Raw genomic sequence first — 14,718 nt, 5'->3', positions numbered from 1 at the left:
ATGAACTGTGAATGATGAATTTGCAAATTCGACATTAATGATGGTCAGGCTTGCGTCAGTAAACCACCACGGTTGTGAACCACGGCCACGAAGTATCGCGTGAAAGAAAACACTGCACAAGGTTGTGTGGTTGGCGCTAAACAAATCTCTATTTAAATTAAAATAATGCTTTATGCTCACACAATGGTTGTTAATGGTTTTATGCGCATATAAGGGAAAAGGATGAACCGGTGGACAACAGAAGTGACCGAGGGCGATCATTTGAAGCATCCTTCCAATTTGCTTAACAATGCTGCCGTTATTCTTTCGTTCAAACTTTCAAGGAAAGGCAATAGTGGGGGAACCTTACTTTGGTATAATTTGGTATTGTCGATGGTTGTAGAATTGAGTCAAGACTCAGGCTGTAATCACCGGTTACCAAAATCTCTTAACTGTTTATCTCTTAACTGTTTTATCTTCTCTGTTTATTAAATGTTTTATACTACACATCACTTGGATCACTCCTCAGAGAGAGTCGATTTTATCGTAATCCAACGACACCTTGCCGAAGGCACCGATCCGGAAGGACTTAATCATGTGCTTCGCAGCCATTAGTATATCGGGACGCAGGACCTCCTGGCCGTCCAGCTGTCGGGAACGGATGCGCTGACCGTGGTGCAACGCGCAAGCTACCAGTGTTTCCGCGATCGAATCGGTTGGCTCGCATAGTCCCAGCTGCTCGACGTAGCTGAAGTTGCCTTGCTTGTTTAGAGAATACAGCAGGTAATCGGCGATCAACTCTTCACCGACAAGATGGTCCTGCAAACTGGAAACCAATGCCAATCGCAGACCCGTCTCGGTATCGACGATGTTGGGCTCTAGAATTCCCGGTGTGTCCAGCAGATAAATCGGAGGATCTTCGCAAATCTTGATACGATTAAGCACGCTACGTGTAACGCCGGCAATTGCTCCAACCTGACTTGCTCCTTTCTTGTTCAGATGTCGATTTCGTAGCACGTTAATCAAAGATGACTTTCCTACGTTTGGCACTCCTATAATCATGATGCAGAAGTCCTGCTGGGTGGCGCGATTGAATCGGTCCGAGCCGCAGATCAGTTGTTTGGCTAATGGCATCAATTTGCGTAATCCACTGCAACTCCTGATGGTGGGAAAGAGAAGAGAAAGATGCATAACAACGTTGACCGCTTGACTGGGTATGGGGCTACTTTAGCCCTAACTTACTGATTCTTGCAGTTTGTGAATAGAATGTGCATTGCTTCGCCGTCTTGCTGCCGGAGCCGGTCGCGAATTGGGCCCTCCATTCGACGCTCAATAAGATCCTTTTTGTTAAGCACCAATATGTGTGGTTTGATGCCGCTGATTGTGTAGTGGAACTCTCTGTTACGTCCAGTCAGTGGAATTCGTGCATCATGTACCTCTATCACGCAGTCTACCAGCTTTAACTTTTGCTGCATTTGCTTCATGCCCTTACCCATATGGCCCGGAAACCAGTTTAGCAGATCCCGGGACACTGTCGGAAAGCTTGAACGAAATGTTTGCATCCTACTCGTTCTCAGGGACAGTTTCGTAGCAAGCGTAAACGTATACAACAGGGGGAAGGCAAACAAAAAACCCCCACAGCAAACACTAAAGGCAGTTGTCTACTAGCAACACCGCCGCATCTCGCCTCCATGGAGTCAGAAAAAGTAGATGAAGGGTAAAATGGGTAAAACATTTAAGGAAGTAAGCAACTCGTCATCAGTCAACTTATTTGCATCCTTAACGTGTTGGTTTAACGTGTTACTTCAGCAGTCTATTGCTGTTAGACTTTATGTTGCCGAGATGTGCCAGTGCTATTAGGGAAGTGACTTTTACCCAGGGAAGCGAAATGGTAGGCATACAGGAAACGAAACATGAAATATAAACACATGCTCTGCGTACGACTTTAAACAGGATACCTAGATGTGAATGCTTAACAAACAAACCAACTTACGCTTAGATCCGAACAGATTTAAGTATGCTCTTTTGTTTTTCGATAAACATGAGCCCCATTTTTAGTTTATTCAGTCATAATGTCGCTGTTGTTTTGTATTCAGTGTAGCTCCCGATTCGGGTAAACCTTCTGATAACCCGCCCCTACACATAACACGCACCATCACGTTTTTTGCAGCAGAACATGGTGTGAACCGCTGACTTCGGATATCCAGGGCACCAGGTGCAATCAGGAGATCGTTTAATCCCGTTCGCGAGTAGGTACTCACGAAAGAATCTCTACACGGAGACCACGTGGGTCATTTGGAACCCGTGGGGGGCCAGACGAAGCGTAAATCCGGACGTAAAAATGTCAAATCGATCGCGCTTATGTCAAATCGTATATGATGAGATTCGAATCCGCAGACTCATAAACGATTGGACGTAAAAGATTAATGTCAAATCGTTTATTTTCGCTTCGCTTCGGCCCTCCAGTTACATTTACTTAAATAGTAATCCACCGACTTTAGGTGAAATTAAAGTCGGCTTATCGTTAGCATCCTTAATAGTTTTGATTTAACGAACGAAAGTAGCGCCATACAAAGTATTGCTCTGACTTGATAGAAATCAGCTTTGGATGAAATCACTGCTTCGCTATTGTCAATCGGGAACGTTGTAAATCGAAGGCCGCGTAGCCTGTGCATCCTGCCCTACGCTGGGTCTTCTGTTATTGACATACTGTCAGCCGCTGTCAGTGCAGAACGTCGCCGAGACTGAAAAGCAAAGCAAACTGGAAAGGTAATCAATTCAATAGCTATAGGCAGTGCATTTGCAGTTGTCCATCGTACTACCGGGTTTTCGGCGGAATCGTGTTAGCAATACAGTGCTTCAGATGTGAAGAAAGGGAAAAACGGAACCACTCTTATTTCTTCGATGGTTGCTATCTTACGTACAAGGGCAGAACAAGGTAAGTGTGGCGATGTTCATCATCATCATCACCCATGCATTCCGTACGTCGCAACAACGAACATCATCGCACGCACAGATGCACTCATACATGCGCAAAGGCACACGTACATATATAAACACACAAATTCATCCACCTATCCGTCATACTTCTATCACTGTTTTCGCTCTTGTACAACACACTGTCTACTGCCTCTAGCCTTCTAGCGGGCTGAGAAGAAACGCAATAGAGTGTTCGATGTGTTGTCATTTTACCACGTTTTACCATTCAGGTTTCTCTAAAACAGCGATTGCTGGCCCGACCGAGCCCGCAAAAAGCCCAGCCTCTATCTCCGATTAAAGTCAGTCGCCTACCTAGCTCCACCGCACCTTGCGCACATAAAGTCCTGATAATACCAAGTCGGGGTTACTCTATTTGCTAAACGCACTTAGGGAACGTGAACAACAGCCTCTGCCATAGCCAATATAACTGCATGGCGACTTTGTTTGCGAAATGAAGCTACGGACAATGACAGCGTTCTTAATGTGTGTTTTTGACGAACAGGGCTGCTCCCGTTCCCGGCATCACTCTGGCTTTATGGACCCAGGGTGCGACGGTACTAGCAAGCAACTGGCTTTACACAGAAGTAGCAGAACAGTAGGCAACGGCAGTAGTATAGTAGCGGTAATGCGATACCGTGCCGTACGCTAGTAAAGCGATGAGCATACAGGATCCTACATGGTTCGGAACCTAAGTACCACCAGCAGACGATCCTGTTGACATGTAACGGATCAGGTCAGTAGAGGTCTTCGAGATCGGAGATAGCTTCTCGGCAGCTCTTGTTTTTCGTTATCTCTTAGTGGATTCTCGTAGTGAAGTACTCGTGTGTCCGTGTTGTGTGTGTGCTTCCGTAGCGAAGATTGTTGATCAAACGCAAAGCCTTCGTTCGTTGGCATTTCGTTCTTTCTTGCCAAACATTCATCTTACGAACAAATATGTATACAAAGGATGGGAGGATGCATGAAGAAACGAGAACGAGCATTAAAACGTAGCTTGAAGAAAAATCTTCAACCTCTCCGAGTCCGGCTAAACAAATCACTGCTTGGGCAGAAGGAAACAGGTGGTTTATTGTTGTAGCGTTTGTAAACATCTCTAATGTACAATTTAGCAAGATTAAAGAACCTCTAGGTTCAACGCTGTGCACCGACAAGCATACTGCTAACTGGCGATGGAATTATTTGCGCACTGCTTTTCCTCTCGTTGTTGGTCGCCAGAGCGGTCGGTTGCTTGATGCTTGATCCAAAGATGTCCTCGTAAGCAGACCAAGCCAGCAAAAGCAGTGTCTCAGGCCTTTACTGTTCCGCTTGGGTTGTTTTTCGTCCGGCTTACACGGAAATTGGCAAGAAATAGAATAATTCGACGACAGCAAACAGAGGAAACAGACATCACCAAGGCAGATGGGGATGATGGCGCTTGTCCCAATAGAACCACTATTAGGACCACTTTGGTGTTGCAGTAGACAAACTTTTGCCTGCCTTCGCCACCACCAACATAACCAGCATGGTGGTGGTTGTCAGTAGAAACGAAGTGTTAAAAAATTAAGCTGTGCAAAATGACAACGCGTGTAAAGTTAGCGTTGTGTTGTGATTTTAATGCACTAGAGTATTCGCCAGGACTTTATGTAGCTCAACAGTGACGGTTTTAGCAGGCAACTGACTTTAATTGTTACAAAGAAGGTTCAATATTAGGGCATGATTCGCTTGTTTTGAAGAGTAGAGTGGAAACTGGACAAATGACCGTGTTTTGAGAGGTAACGTTTGCGTTTCCGAGCTGTGTAATCATTGTCGCTATCACTGCGACGACGGCCATACACACTACTGCACCAGCCATCAGACGGTGACGACAATACGGAAATTACAGACAAAGAATTCGACCACGGAAGAATAGTTTTCATTGCGTAGCCCGCTATGTGATGCGCCGTTTTCAAACCCATATTGCCAATCTTAATCTCATTCAAAGATCAACGTCGCGATATCGGCAGGTGCCTACTATCCAAGCAATTACTATCGAAGAAGGTTCGAAACTGGGTGGTTCAAATCAAGCATAAAAGCCAATCGGAAACACAAACACACACACACCAACGCGGTCTCGCATATTTCTTTGCATGACGACACTCTTGCTTGCACACTAATGACGAGCAAACAGCTGTGTTCGATTAAGCGACGAAAATTGATAGCTGTCGACTTGAAGACAGTGCGGGACCTGCCACAGTAGTGCGTTTTTATTTACAGAACTTTGCCGTCTGTTGAGCAGTGTAGTCGGTTGCAGTGCGGAATATATGAGAAAAAACAAACGAATTAGTTGCGGCACAGAGCTTTATGACAGAAGCAAATTGTTGGTATAGGCGCTGAACCATAAACAGATTCATGGTTATTTCTTGCACTTGTCAGAAGTATGCTGCTGATGTGTGTATCCATGCCGTACGATTATTCAATTGGAAAAATTCTTCCACCGATTGTGCATAAAACGCGCTTCGAAATTCTTGTGCGTAACTCCACTTAATACTGCATGAACTGCTTCCGACTTTCTTCCCACAGTAGCACCAGCATCTAGAAGTCACAGATTTCTGCAGCGAGGTCAGTAGTCGAAACCATCGTTGGCAGTGTACATGGCAGTATGCCGGCCGGCCCATCACCACCTAATTGTGCTCTACCAATAAAGCGCTGCCTGTAGGAAACATCGCACCGTGGACATTTCGCTAATTAGCAGATGCAGAAATGAAAGCAAGTTAACTTTTTTTCTGGCGTTCTCGTTTGCCCACCGAACCCGATGGAGGAAAGTTTGGCTTGCGCCCATGGTGTGGTGAAGAGCGTATTTCCCTCGCTGTTCCCAGTGTAGTATTGCGCTGCATCCTCCGTGAAGTGTACACATATTAGAACCCAAGGATTGAAACACAGGGTGCAGTGGTGAATGTGGTACGAAAATACGTAAAGTGCCTGCAACACGGATGAAAATTGAGATTATGTCGTCATCACCTTGAATGAAGGTAGAACCGACCCGACCCGGCTAGGTCACGAAAGTCGCAGTAAGGATCACCGTACGCTGTTGTAGGCTGTGTCTTCATCATTGTTTTTTTGTGTGTGTCAACCAACACGGCGCTTGTGTTTAGCCGTACCGTGTTCTTTCCACAAAGTCTCGTCACACTCGAGTGTTGTAAGTGATTGTGCGTCTTGTGCAACCGTGGTACGTCGGTTTTTCGTCGTTAGGTGTATCTGTGTGTGTGTGTAATCACGTTACAAATCGGGACGAATCCGTTCAACGATCTCTACCGCCAGCATCCGAAAGAACATTTCCTCTTAAAGAGGTGGAAGATGCATTGGTGCCGTTGCCATAGCTGTTGCATCTGGTGTTCTGCGATCGTCAGCCTATACGTTCTTCTGTAGACTGTGTATAAATGCGCGTGTAAAAACAATCGACGACTTACAGAAGACAACTACAGTGCCCGGAAGATACCGCCGTAAGTCACTACTATCATATTGGCAGTCATCGTGGTCAGTGGCGGAGACAAGTGTATGTTCCATTGTAGTCCAGCGAGAAATGGTGATCAAAAACCAAAACTAAAGCCAACGCCGCTCAGGAGACGAAAGAAGTGGACGACATTAGGAAGTAGGTAGAGGAAGACGGTAGTAAGGATTCATCGTGGCCGAAGCGCACAGCGTGAAAGGAAAATTACGTTCGATTTACTAACAGCGAAACCAGCTGTCGACATACAGTGTTTGTGCACTGCTCTAGCAGTAGGCTAGTGTTTTTTTCTTCTGTCCGTTTCGGTTTCCAGCTCTATCTCAGTGTTGTTTGTGGCTTACGGTAATAGCCCCGTGCTAGTTCGTTGTTATCATCGTCTGGTTCAGCCGAAGTTGGTAGAAGTTGTTTTCAGTGGTGGTAAGTAAAACCAAAAAAACAAACAATCTTGTACACCAAAGCAGAGTAAACGATAGGCAAAGGAGCAATCAAAACACTATAAAACCACCATACAACAAGCAATAAACTCCAAAAACATCACACGATACAGCGGTGATTCCAGTATCTGCTCCTACATCAACCTACAAATAAATAGAAACAAAACCGCATCGGAAAGTCGACGATCGAGAAAATGTAACGCATCCAAAACGAGCCAGCACCGCACCTATGGTGAGCCAGACATTTTCAGCGCTTTATCAATAACATCCAACAATTAATTAGGGTTTGGTTCTTTATTTTTTTGTAGCAGAAACAAACTGTGGTGCGCTACACCTACTGCTTTGAATAGAGCAAACAATTGTGGTTGACGGAAGTGTATACCGATCGTCACGTGTCCATATCGTAGAAAGAAGGTGCTGCGGGAAGCTTTGAATGAATAGAGGCGATGGGAATAAAGGCGAGCACCGCGAATGGAGGGCAACAGAGTCCTAGAACTCGTACCTTCTCCACCAGCAGCAGCAGTGAGGTGGTATCCGGCTCTACAGGTGCGTTTACAATGGAATCTCAGTGACCGATAAGCCTTCCGCAGTTATCTCTTATAAATTTGCGGATCACAACTTTACCTTCAATTGTTATTTCTTCGTTAGCACTATTCCCCAAATGTTTCCGGCATTTTATTCACCGTCAACCCCTTCAATCATAAATACGGCCCGGTCCGTTCTTCTGAATTAAAAAAAAAACCTTCAATCGCCCTTAGTCATCTTCTTAAACATCAAGTTTATCGTCCTCGCTATATTGCCTCTTATTCCACGCTTCGTCACTAATTGACATGGCTCTTATCCGTTTGTCATTTGTAGGTGCGCCATACGAAATATCGTCAGCTAGTCCCGATCCCGATAGTAGCTCGGCAGAAGAGAATGCCGCCGCTAGCGCTTCACTTGCTTTGGGCAGAGTGTATGCCACATCACTACCTACTCACATATGGTCATTAAACGGTGAGTTTTTACATTTAGTAACAACAAATGTGTGGCAATGAATGAATAAAGCAAACGGATGACAGACCCATGATGATTTATTTCGGTTGCTCATGTTTCGTTTAACTTGGCTATTTTTACTATTTTCTAGGCTTTTGTCTTTTGAAACAGTATCGATTGCTTAGGTAGCTTGGAAAGATGCTAACACCGCATTGCTTAGCTAGCATTCCGTGACATATTGTAATTGATCATCCTTTTCTCAGCTAGAATTAGAAGACAATGTGCTTTTGAATACAAAGCCAGCCATTGATGAATATCATGAACACATTTATCCTATTATAAACAAACACTGGTACCCTTGGATGTGCATCTTTGCATTGGCGGATTTTGACTAATTTTCGCCTATTTCTTAAATTAGCTGCCTAAATAAATAAATGATTTTGCTTTTCTAAACAAGTAATGCTTGCTGCACGAATGCGTATAATGTGTTACGTATTTATTTAGTTGATTTTCTATAGGCTTGCGATGGCGAAGCTGCGCGGCCAGATCGTCCGCTCGTGTTGCGGGAACAGCTCGGCCAGTATCACCCGCAGCCGATCCGGGCACCTCTCACGAGGGACACTCGGGCCGCGCAGCTTCGCCATCGCAAGCCTATAGGCACCACCCCACGGGCGATAATATGTAGTTTGGCTTGTCTCCGATTTTTACGTGTTTAAAAAAATTGATTGATTGTTTAAACAAATTTTAAGGGAAAAACGAAATTAAGTGCACGAGCGCTTTCAAAATGTCAACTGTGCCAATTGATGAAGTTCCTTTGAGCCGAAGTAACCTTTAATCGGTAGTACACATTTTTGTCAGAGGTCCGAGAAGATGAGAACGACGAAGACTGTTCTAGACGCCTGAGCGTCAGGCGTAATTAATTTCCCGATCAGATCACGTAATTTTTTTCGCTTATGACAACTGCCGAGCGGTACTGGCTTCGAATTTTTATATACAACTATTAGATATTATAAACGAATAAAAATCGAACAATAGCTAATTCGAATTATTCAGACAGAAGTTCTATCGCTATAAAAATGTGTTGCCAGTTTCATAAGCGACTTGAACGCTTATCTCTAGTGTTATTACAATATTTTGTTCTATTTTTTGTTTTTTCTCAATCTGCAGGTATAAAGTGTCCAGTATGTAGCAAATTCGTGATGCCTGACGACATTGAATGTCACCTAGTAATGTGCCTAACAAAGCCCCGTTTATCGTATAATGGTCAGTAATGTTGGATGAATGCACTTAAAACTGAGTATCACCTAAACCATTAACTATTGCTTTTTTCGTTTTTGGTCTACCAATAATTCTCCAGAGGATTGCTTAGCGGATGCGAAAGGTGAATGTGTTATTTGCCTAGAAGATCTGTGTCCTGGTGATATCATTGCTAGACTACCGTGTTTGTGTATCTATCACAAAGGGTAAGTATTGTGAAATAAAGTTATTTGCTAGTTAGTACCGTCGCATCTTGCCTACATAAAGTACCGGCAACTTAGTCGGGGCGACTGAAATAGTTATAGTACAATTTATGATGTCAACAATTGCCTTCGCCATCACTAACATAACTGCTAGTAGGCAACTGACTTTATTTAAAATATAATGAAGAATAAACGTCAACAGAAAGCTGCGAGCTTTTGTCCATCAATTAACCACAATTCCATTAGCTAAACATTCGTCAAAATGTTATAACAAACGTTGTCTTTTCATTGATATTTAGATGCATCGACAAATGGTTCGAAGTCAATCGCAGTTGTCCTGAGCATCCTGGTGATTAGTGGCATTCCACCTCAGCCGAAGAGTGTAAGAGTCTTTGAATAAATGCAGCAAACCGTGCGGCTCGCTCTTGCAGTATGATTCCTTCGGTAATGTACTAATAGCCAATTTAAGGACAAACTGTCAACGTTTCACATCGAACTATGCTGTAATGGTATGGATGGAAATTCAATTACTAATCGAGCGTGCCGTGACAGAGATTCAGACCGCCAGCAAATGGCTTTTATGAAGGTTTCACATATTTTTCGTGTTTTATTCGTTTCGCAAGATTGTTTCCATATTTCTACGTTTTTTTACGAAATGGTTGAATAATAATAACGAAATCGTTAACCAATTTGATGAATGCAAAATAAATCAATTCTGAACTTTTAGTACCCACATATTGTCACATGATTATTTACCCCAGTTTAACGTAACTGTTGAAACTCCGTTGAAATGAAAAAAAAGTTAATTGAACTACACTTTTGTTTCATTTTAAATTACTACATTTTAACGGATGTTTGAGTATTTGAGTATTGTGGATAGTTTAAAGGAAGATAACGCCCTTGCTTTCTCTTAAACTACGTTAATCTGCATAGTATGTTCTTGTGACGGACGATCGTAATGTAAAACCAAATAAACACTCGTCCGTCTTTGGTTAATTAATCGATATCAATTTGTGAAATTGCTAGACGAATTCATGAAATTAAGGAACGAACGAGACAAATTTGATTTATACTTAAATCGAGGAAACGCACGTTTATATTCTGTAAGAAGGGTTGAATATGGTTTGAACACAGACATACACTAAAGAACAAAGTAAAACTGCGACACACCGAATAGCTAGAAACAACACCCGAACAACTGTAAATAAAATGGTTGAAAACACATAATTCAATAGTGATACTGTATAACAAACAAAGGCAAGAAGCAATGTCACGAAATGCATCTCGAGAAACCGGTCGGTCGAATTTATTATAAGCAAAACAATCTCACAATAAGGTGCACTATTCGTTAGCCGACCATCGTTGCGAGTAGCTTATAGTCCAAGAACATGTGAATAGAAATGATTGAGAATGCATAAGCTGTGACAATTGTTGTATATAACCAGTGGAGATGTATACTGTAAAAAACATAAGTGATGGTGCTAAAGCGTAATTTCAGCATCCGTTAAAGATTGTGAAGAACAACAAAAAGTCTTAATTGGTGTATTGCTGATCGATAGCGACAACAAGGCAGGGCTTTGCTAACCATTTACCCTCAGTAACTAGCTGTAATCGTGCAGTACACCGCCAAAAACAGAATAACGTAAGAGCATCCATTGCGATGCCAATCAAACGTGGGGGCGCTGATTGAAAGCATATTCTAGAAAATATAAAAGGAAATAATAGCTTTAGACAAAACAAAACAAAAAGGGACCCGTTGCTTGTAATAGTCAACGTAGAAAACAATTGATCGAGAAACATGCAAAAGATGAATGCGGTTCTTATGTGTAAGATTAATGAAAGCAAAATCTCCGTGTCAACTTATAGTTTCGACGAGCGCATAGCCACATCGCTAGATTTGTTCAAAATCACTAATCCATTCGGCGAGTTATAGAAACGGCGAAAATGTGGGAAATTTGTGTGATGACCATCAAAAAAATAATTTAATCCAAATATAAATATTATTTTTGGTATTGTTTGATTGTGCGAAGTATTGCGATGAGTAGAAATTAGCCTTGTTTTAGAAGAAAACTCGTGAAAATAAAAAAACGTCAGTGAAAAGCGAATAAAGCAAGGAAAAGATGAAAATAGCAAGAGAACAAAAAAGATCTTGCAAGAGAGCTGTAAATACACCTATCATCGACACCTATTTTAGCTACCAACAAAGGAAATAGAATTGTTAGCTTTACATAGATACTCTGCTTTTCCATCTTCAAGCAAAAGCAAAACAGCAAAACAAAAAAAACCTTTAACACCATTAATTTGAATTCCTAATTTCGGAGCAAAAAGCGTTAAGGAAACATTTTTTTTACAAAAATTACAAATCCCGTTTCTTGGGATCCCCAAAATAACAAATATCTACGGGGCACATTTCTTGTACCGGTTACATATTTTGTGGTTGCGTCACAAACACTTTCGTTATCAGTGCTGTTAGTTGATACATTTTATTCGTAAGTATTAAGTCAAGCGATAAGTGCAGTGATCGTGCAAAGCCACATACAGTTTGAACGACACCATTCAGCAGTAAATGTGTGTTGCTGGAAGCATGAGCAAAGTGACCAATAATACTAGGCTTAACAGAACAGCTACCTTAGTCACTAATGTTCGCCTCTCACACATATTCACTTATTCCTACTTTACCCTTTCTGTTATTAAATATGTATGTATTTGTCCTTGTTTCTTCCTCGTTGGCAAGCCAATGCTCCAGTCGAAGTTTAAATATTCATTAATTCTTTATTAGCTTCACGGCGTATTCAATTGATTTCATGTTTCACATATGTTTGAAGTCAGTTTTTACAAGGTTTTTTACTACAAGCAGAGATGATGACTGCGAACGTAGTAATGATGTGTTAGCTCAAACGATCAGACAGAAAATATATGCATGCAAGGTTTACATCGCGAGGCCATGCATATTAGGAAAAATCAATCAACTGCAGCCTATCGTATATAATGTGTCACATACAGTGAATATCAAAAAGATAAAACTTTTAAACGAATCAAGTGACAACGAAATAATACAACAGCGATGGCGAAAAAAAATATAGCATATTGGATTTATTTATTTTCAATTCAAATCATTTTTAATTACCTCAGCATTCAGCAGATACACAAGGAATAAGAATCAAGAAAGGGACAAAAGTAAAATGATTGCATTACTGTAATCGACATAAAATTAAATATACATATAAAAGAGATAATAACAAAAATATTAGCTATACACGAGGGTAAAACAATAGCTATGACATTGATAGGGTTTATTAATATGATGGAGTGAAAATGAATCGTGAGACGAAAAAAATCTTTATATCAACAATTCTTATAACGAGTCATAGGACGGTGAGGCTAAAATACATTCATGCTCCTAAAACAATGTGGGATGTGGGACATAGAATGTGTTAGAGTAATGCGGAAGGCGCAACAAAAATGTACTAGAAACAAAAAAAGAAATTGTGTCCAAGGATGCGGAAGAAAATGTGTGACGAAATCTTAATCTGTGATTACTATTGAGACAATTTAAAAACATCCATACTACGTTCGTAAACTTTTTGTTTAACGTCAACATCAAATTGAAATTGATGTTTTGAACTTTTTCAAATATCTATTAATAACTATCTCGTATACCTTGTTCAATATTGAAAAACCAAAATAATTATGTTCAACTAGTGACTCAGTTTGCACTTATTTTGTTGAGTGATCGCTCCGTAATTTGTTTTAGTTTTCCGGTATACCGTGCTTGTCAAATCCTTGCTATTAATTATCCAATTTGGTAAAAAAATAAACTGGCAACAAACACACACATTATATTAAAATATTAGTGGTTGAAAATTGAAAAATGGTGCAAAATGTGAGACTACTGGAGCAGTATTGGTTGGAAAATAGGAATTTGAATGAACAAAATTAAAAACAAGGTAGCATGACGCAGGATGAAAACGAGATCATTAGTGTCGTCGTCAAACTGCAATGATAAAAATTAAAATATTGTGTAGCGAAATGGAAATCGCAGAGAATAAAAAAAACATCAATTATCCATCTATGTATATGTATGTGAGCATATAAAAGTTTTACCCGTAAAAGAAAATAAAAGAGAACGAAAAGTTTCAAATATGCTAGGTTTGCAATTTTTGTTTTCATTTGCCTTGTTTTGCTAATGCTCAATCGAATCGAATGTTCGAAGAAGCGCCAAATGGATTGTAAATGCTGGAACTAAATGACACAATTTCGAATAATTTGATTTTTTAAAGAATTCATCAGCCAGTTCAAAAAGCCAAGCCAGCCAGTGCTGGCTTGGCTTTTGACACTACTATCCATCGCATAGCACGCGTTTTTGAATTGTTTGGAATGTGAGGGATGGTGCTGGATGAGTTTTTACCTTTTTGTGTAACATTAGAAGGGTTTGCTCGATTTAGCTCGATTGTAAAGGTAATTCACCTTTTCTGCCAACATTTCCAGTTACATTGATAAAGGGTGGTTCATATAATATTTGTTTTTTTCATTTCGTTATAACAAAAATGGCTGAAGATTTTTCGATGGTTGAATATTAATTTGAAAGGATCATTCATGACATTTATGTATGAAAAACAATTTTGGTTGCAGAAAATTGGGAATTATGACAAATTTTTGACAGTTGTAGGTCTTCAACTGAAACGGTACGATATTTGAAAAGCTCATTTAATTTAAGCTCATTTTCACATCGGTGGTTATGTTAATAAGCAGAATTAAACGGCCTCCGTGTGTACGAACGAAGAAGGAGCCGCCCTAACCGTCGAAATTGTAGCTGAGAACTTAGCTGACATTTGCGCCGCATCTTCAAAAAGCTAATAATCAGCGGAAATGGTGTTGTGAATTGGCCAAGAAGGTGCGATTCGACACCATTGACACTATTATCATTGGACGGTGGTGAAACATAAATGTTGCGCATACAAATCAGCAACCATTCACGACATCAAGACCCAAATTTGCTATAGCGAAGATAGGACAAGATACAATCGAAAATGTACTCAAAATAGGTCAGGACAGGGATTTATTTCATAGTATTTCCTTTTTTTCTTTTTTGCTCAAAAATTTGTTGTATCCATATTCCAAGATATTTATGGTGCAGTCACCCTAATGCTTCAGCATTGTCAGTACGGTTTGCAGGATTAGGGAGCCTGCTCGAATTTCTGTATGGAAACGTCAAATGCGGAACATGTTTCCGGTTGTCAAAAATTTACCATGGCACACACACATTAACAGCACAGCTTCTTCTGGTCGAGAGACGAAGGCATTCTCGACGGCATCAGTAGCGACTCATAGCGATGTCCACTGCAAAACGCATATCGCGCATATAACTCTCGTCCAGTGCATTGAAATAAAGTTGCTGTTAAGCGCCGGCGTTTTTAGTTCGAGCGGTTCT

At 41.0% G+C, this 14,718-nt stretch overlaps 2 protein-coding genes across 7 annotated transcripts; one reads left to right on the top strand and one right to left on the bottom strand.

The window, feature by feature from the left end:
• Positions 1-456: 456 nt before the first annotated feature.
• LOC128266970 (mitochondrial GTPase 1) lies at positions 457-6,443 on the bottom strand. The gene is made up of 3 exons (XM_053003763.1): positions 6,394-6,443; positions 1,222-1,626; positions 457-1,138 (listed from the first exon to the last, which is right to left on the bottom strand). The coding sequence occupies exons 1-3, from the start codon at positions 6,441-6,443 to the stop codon at positions 505-507; spliced, it is 1,089 nt and encodes a 362-aa protein (XP_052859723.1). The 3' UTR covers positions 457-504.
• Positions 2,645-13,410, top strand: LOC128273879 (E3 ubiquitin-protein ligase ZNRF2-like). Of its 6 annotated transcripts, none has more exons than XM_053011974.1 (8): positions 2,645-2,917; positions 5,494-6,413; positions 6,483-7,084; positions 7,161-7,398; positions 7,711-7,848; positions 8,995-9,090; positions 9,185-9,290; positions 9,587-13,410. In XM_053011974.1, the coding sequence occupies exons 4-8, from the start codon at positions 7,299-7,301 to the stop codon at positions 9,642-9,644; spliced, it is 498 nt and encodes a 165-aa protein (XP_052867934.1). In that variant the 5' UTR covers positions 2,645-2,917; positions 5,494-6,413; positions 6,483-7,084; positions 7,161-7,298; the 3' UTR covers positions 9,645-13,410. The 6 variants fall into 6 exon arrangements, with proteins under 6 accessions (XP_052867934.1, XP_052867926.1, XP_052867941.1 ...); XM_053011966.1 differs by having other exon boundaries at positions 5,494-6,835; positions 6,966-7,084; XM_053011981.1 differs by having other exon boundaries at positions 5,494-7,084; positions 7,164-7,398.
• Positions 13,411-14,718: the final 1,308 nt, after the last annotated feature.

The sequence above is a fragment of the Anopheles cruzii genome, chromosome X (genome assembly GCF_943734635.1).
Source record: "Anopheles cruzii chromosome X, idAnoCruzAS_RS32_06, whole genome shotgun sequence".
NCBI lineage: Eukaryota > Metazoa > Arthropoda > Insecta > Diptera > Culicidae > Anopheles > Anopheles cruzii.
This window is presented reverse-complemented; position numbering and strand designations above follow the sequence as displayed.

Bases quoted from the DNA above. Each gene is read 5' to 3' on its own strand.
- LOC128266970 (XM_053003763.1), bottom strand. From the start codon at position 6,443: ATGACTGCCAATATGATAGTAGTGACTTACGGCGGTATCTTCCGGGCA. The intron at 1,627-6,393 runs GTAGTTGTCTTC...AACTGCCTTTAG, and splicing joins GGCGGTATCTTCCGGGCACT to TGTTTGCTGTGGGGGTTTTT. The intron at 1,139-1,221 runs GTAAGTTAGGGC...TCCCACCATCAG, and splicing joins TTCACAAACTGCAAGAATCA to GAGTTGCAGTGGATTACGCA.
- LOC128273879 (XM_053011974.1), top strand. From the start codon at position 7,299: ATGGGAATAAAGGCGAGCACCGCGAATGGAGGGCAACAGAGTCCTAGA. The intron at 7,399-7,710 runs GTGCGTTTACAA...TGTCATTTGTAG, and splicing joins GGTGGTATCCGGCTCTACAG to GTGCGCCATACGAAATATCG. The intron at 7,849-8,994 runs GTGAGTTTTTAC...CTCAATCTGCAG, and splicing joins TCACATATGGTCATTAAACG to GTATAAAGTGTCCAGTATGT.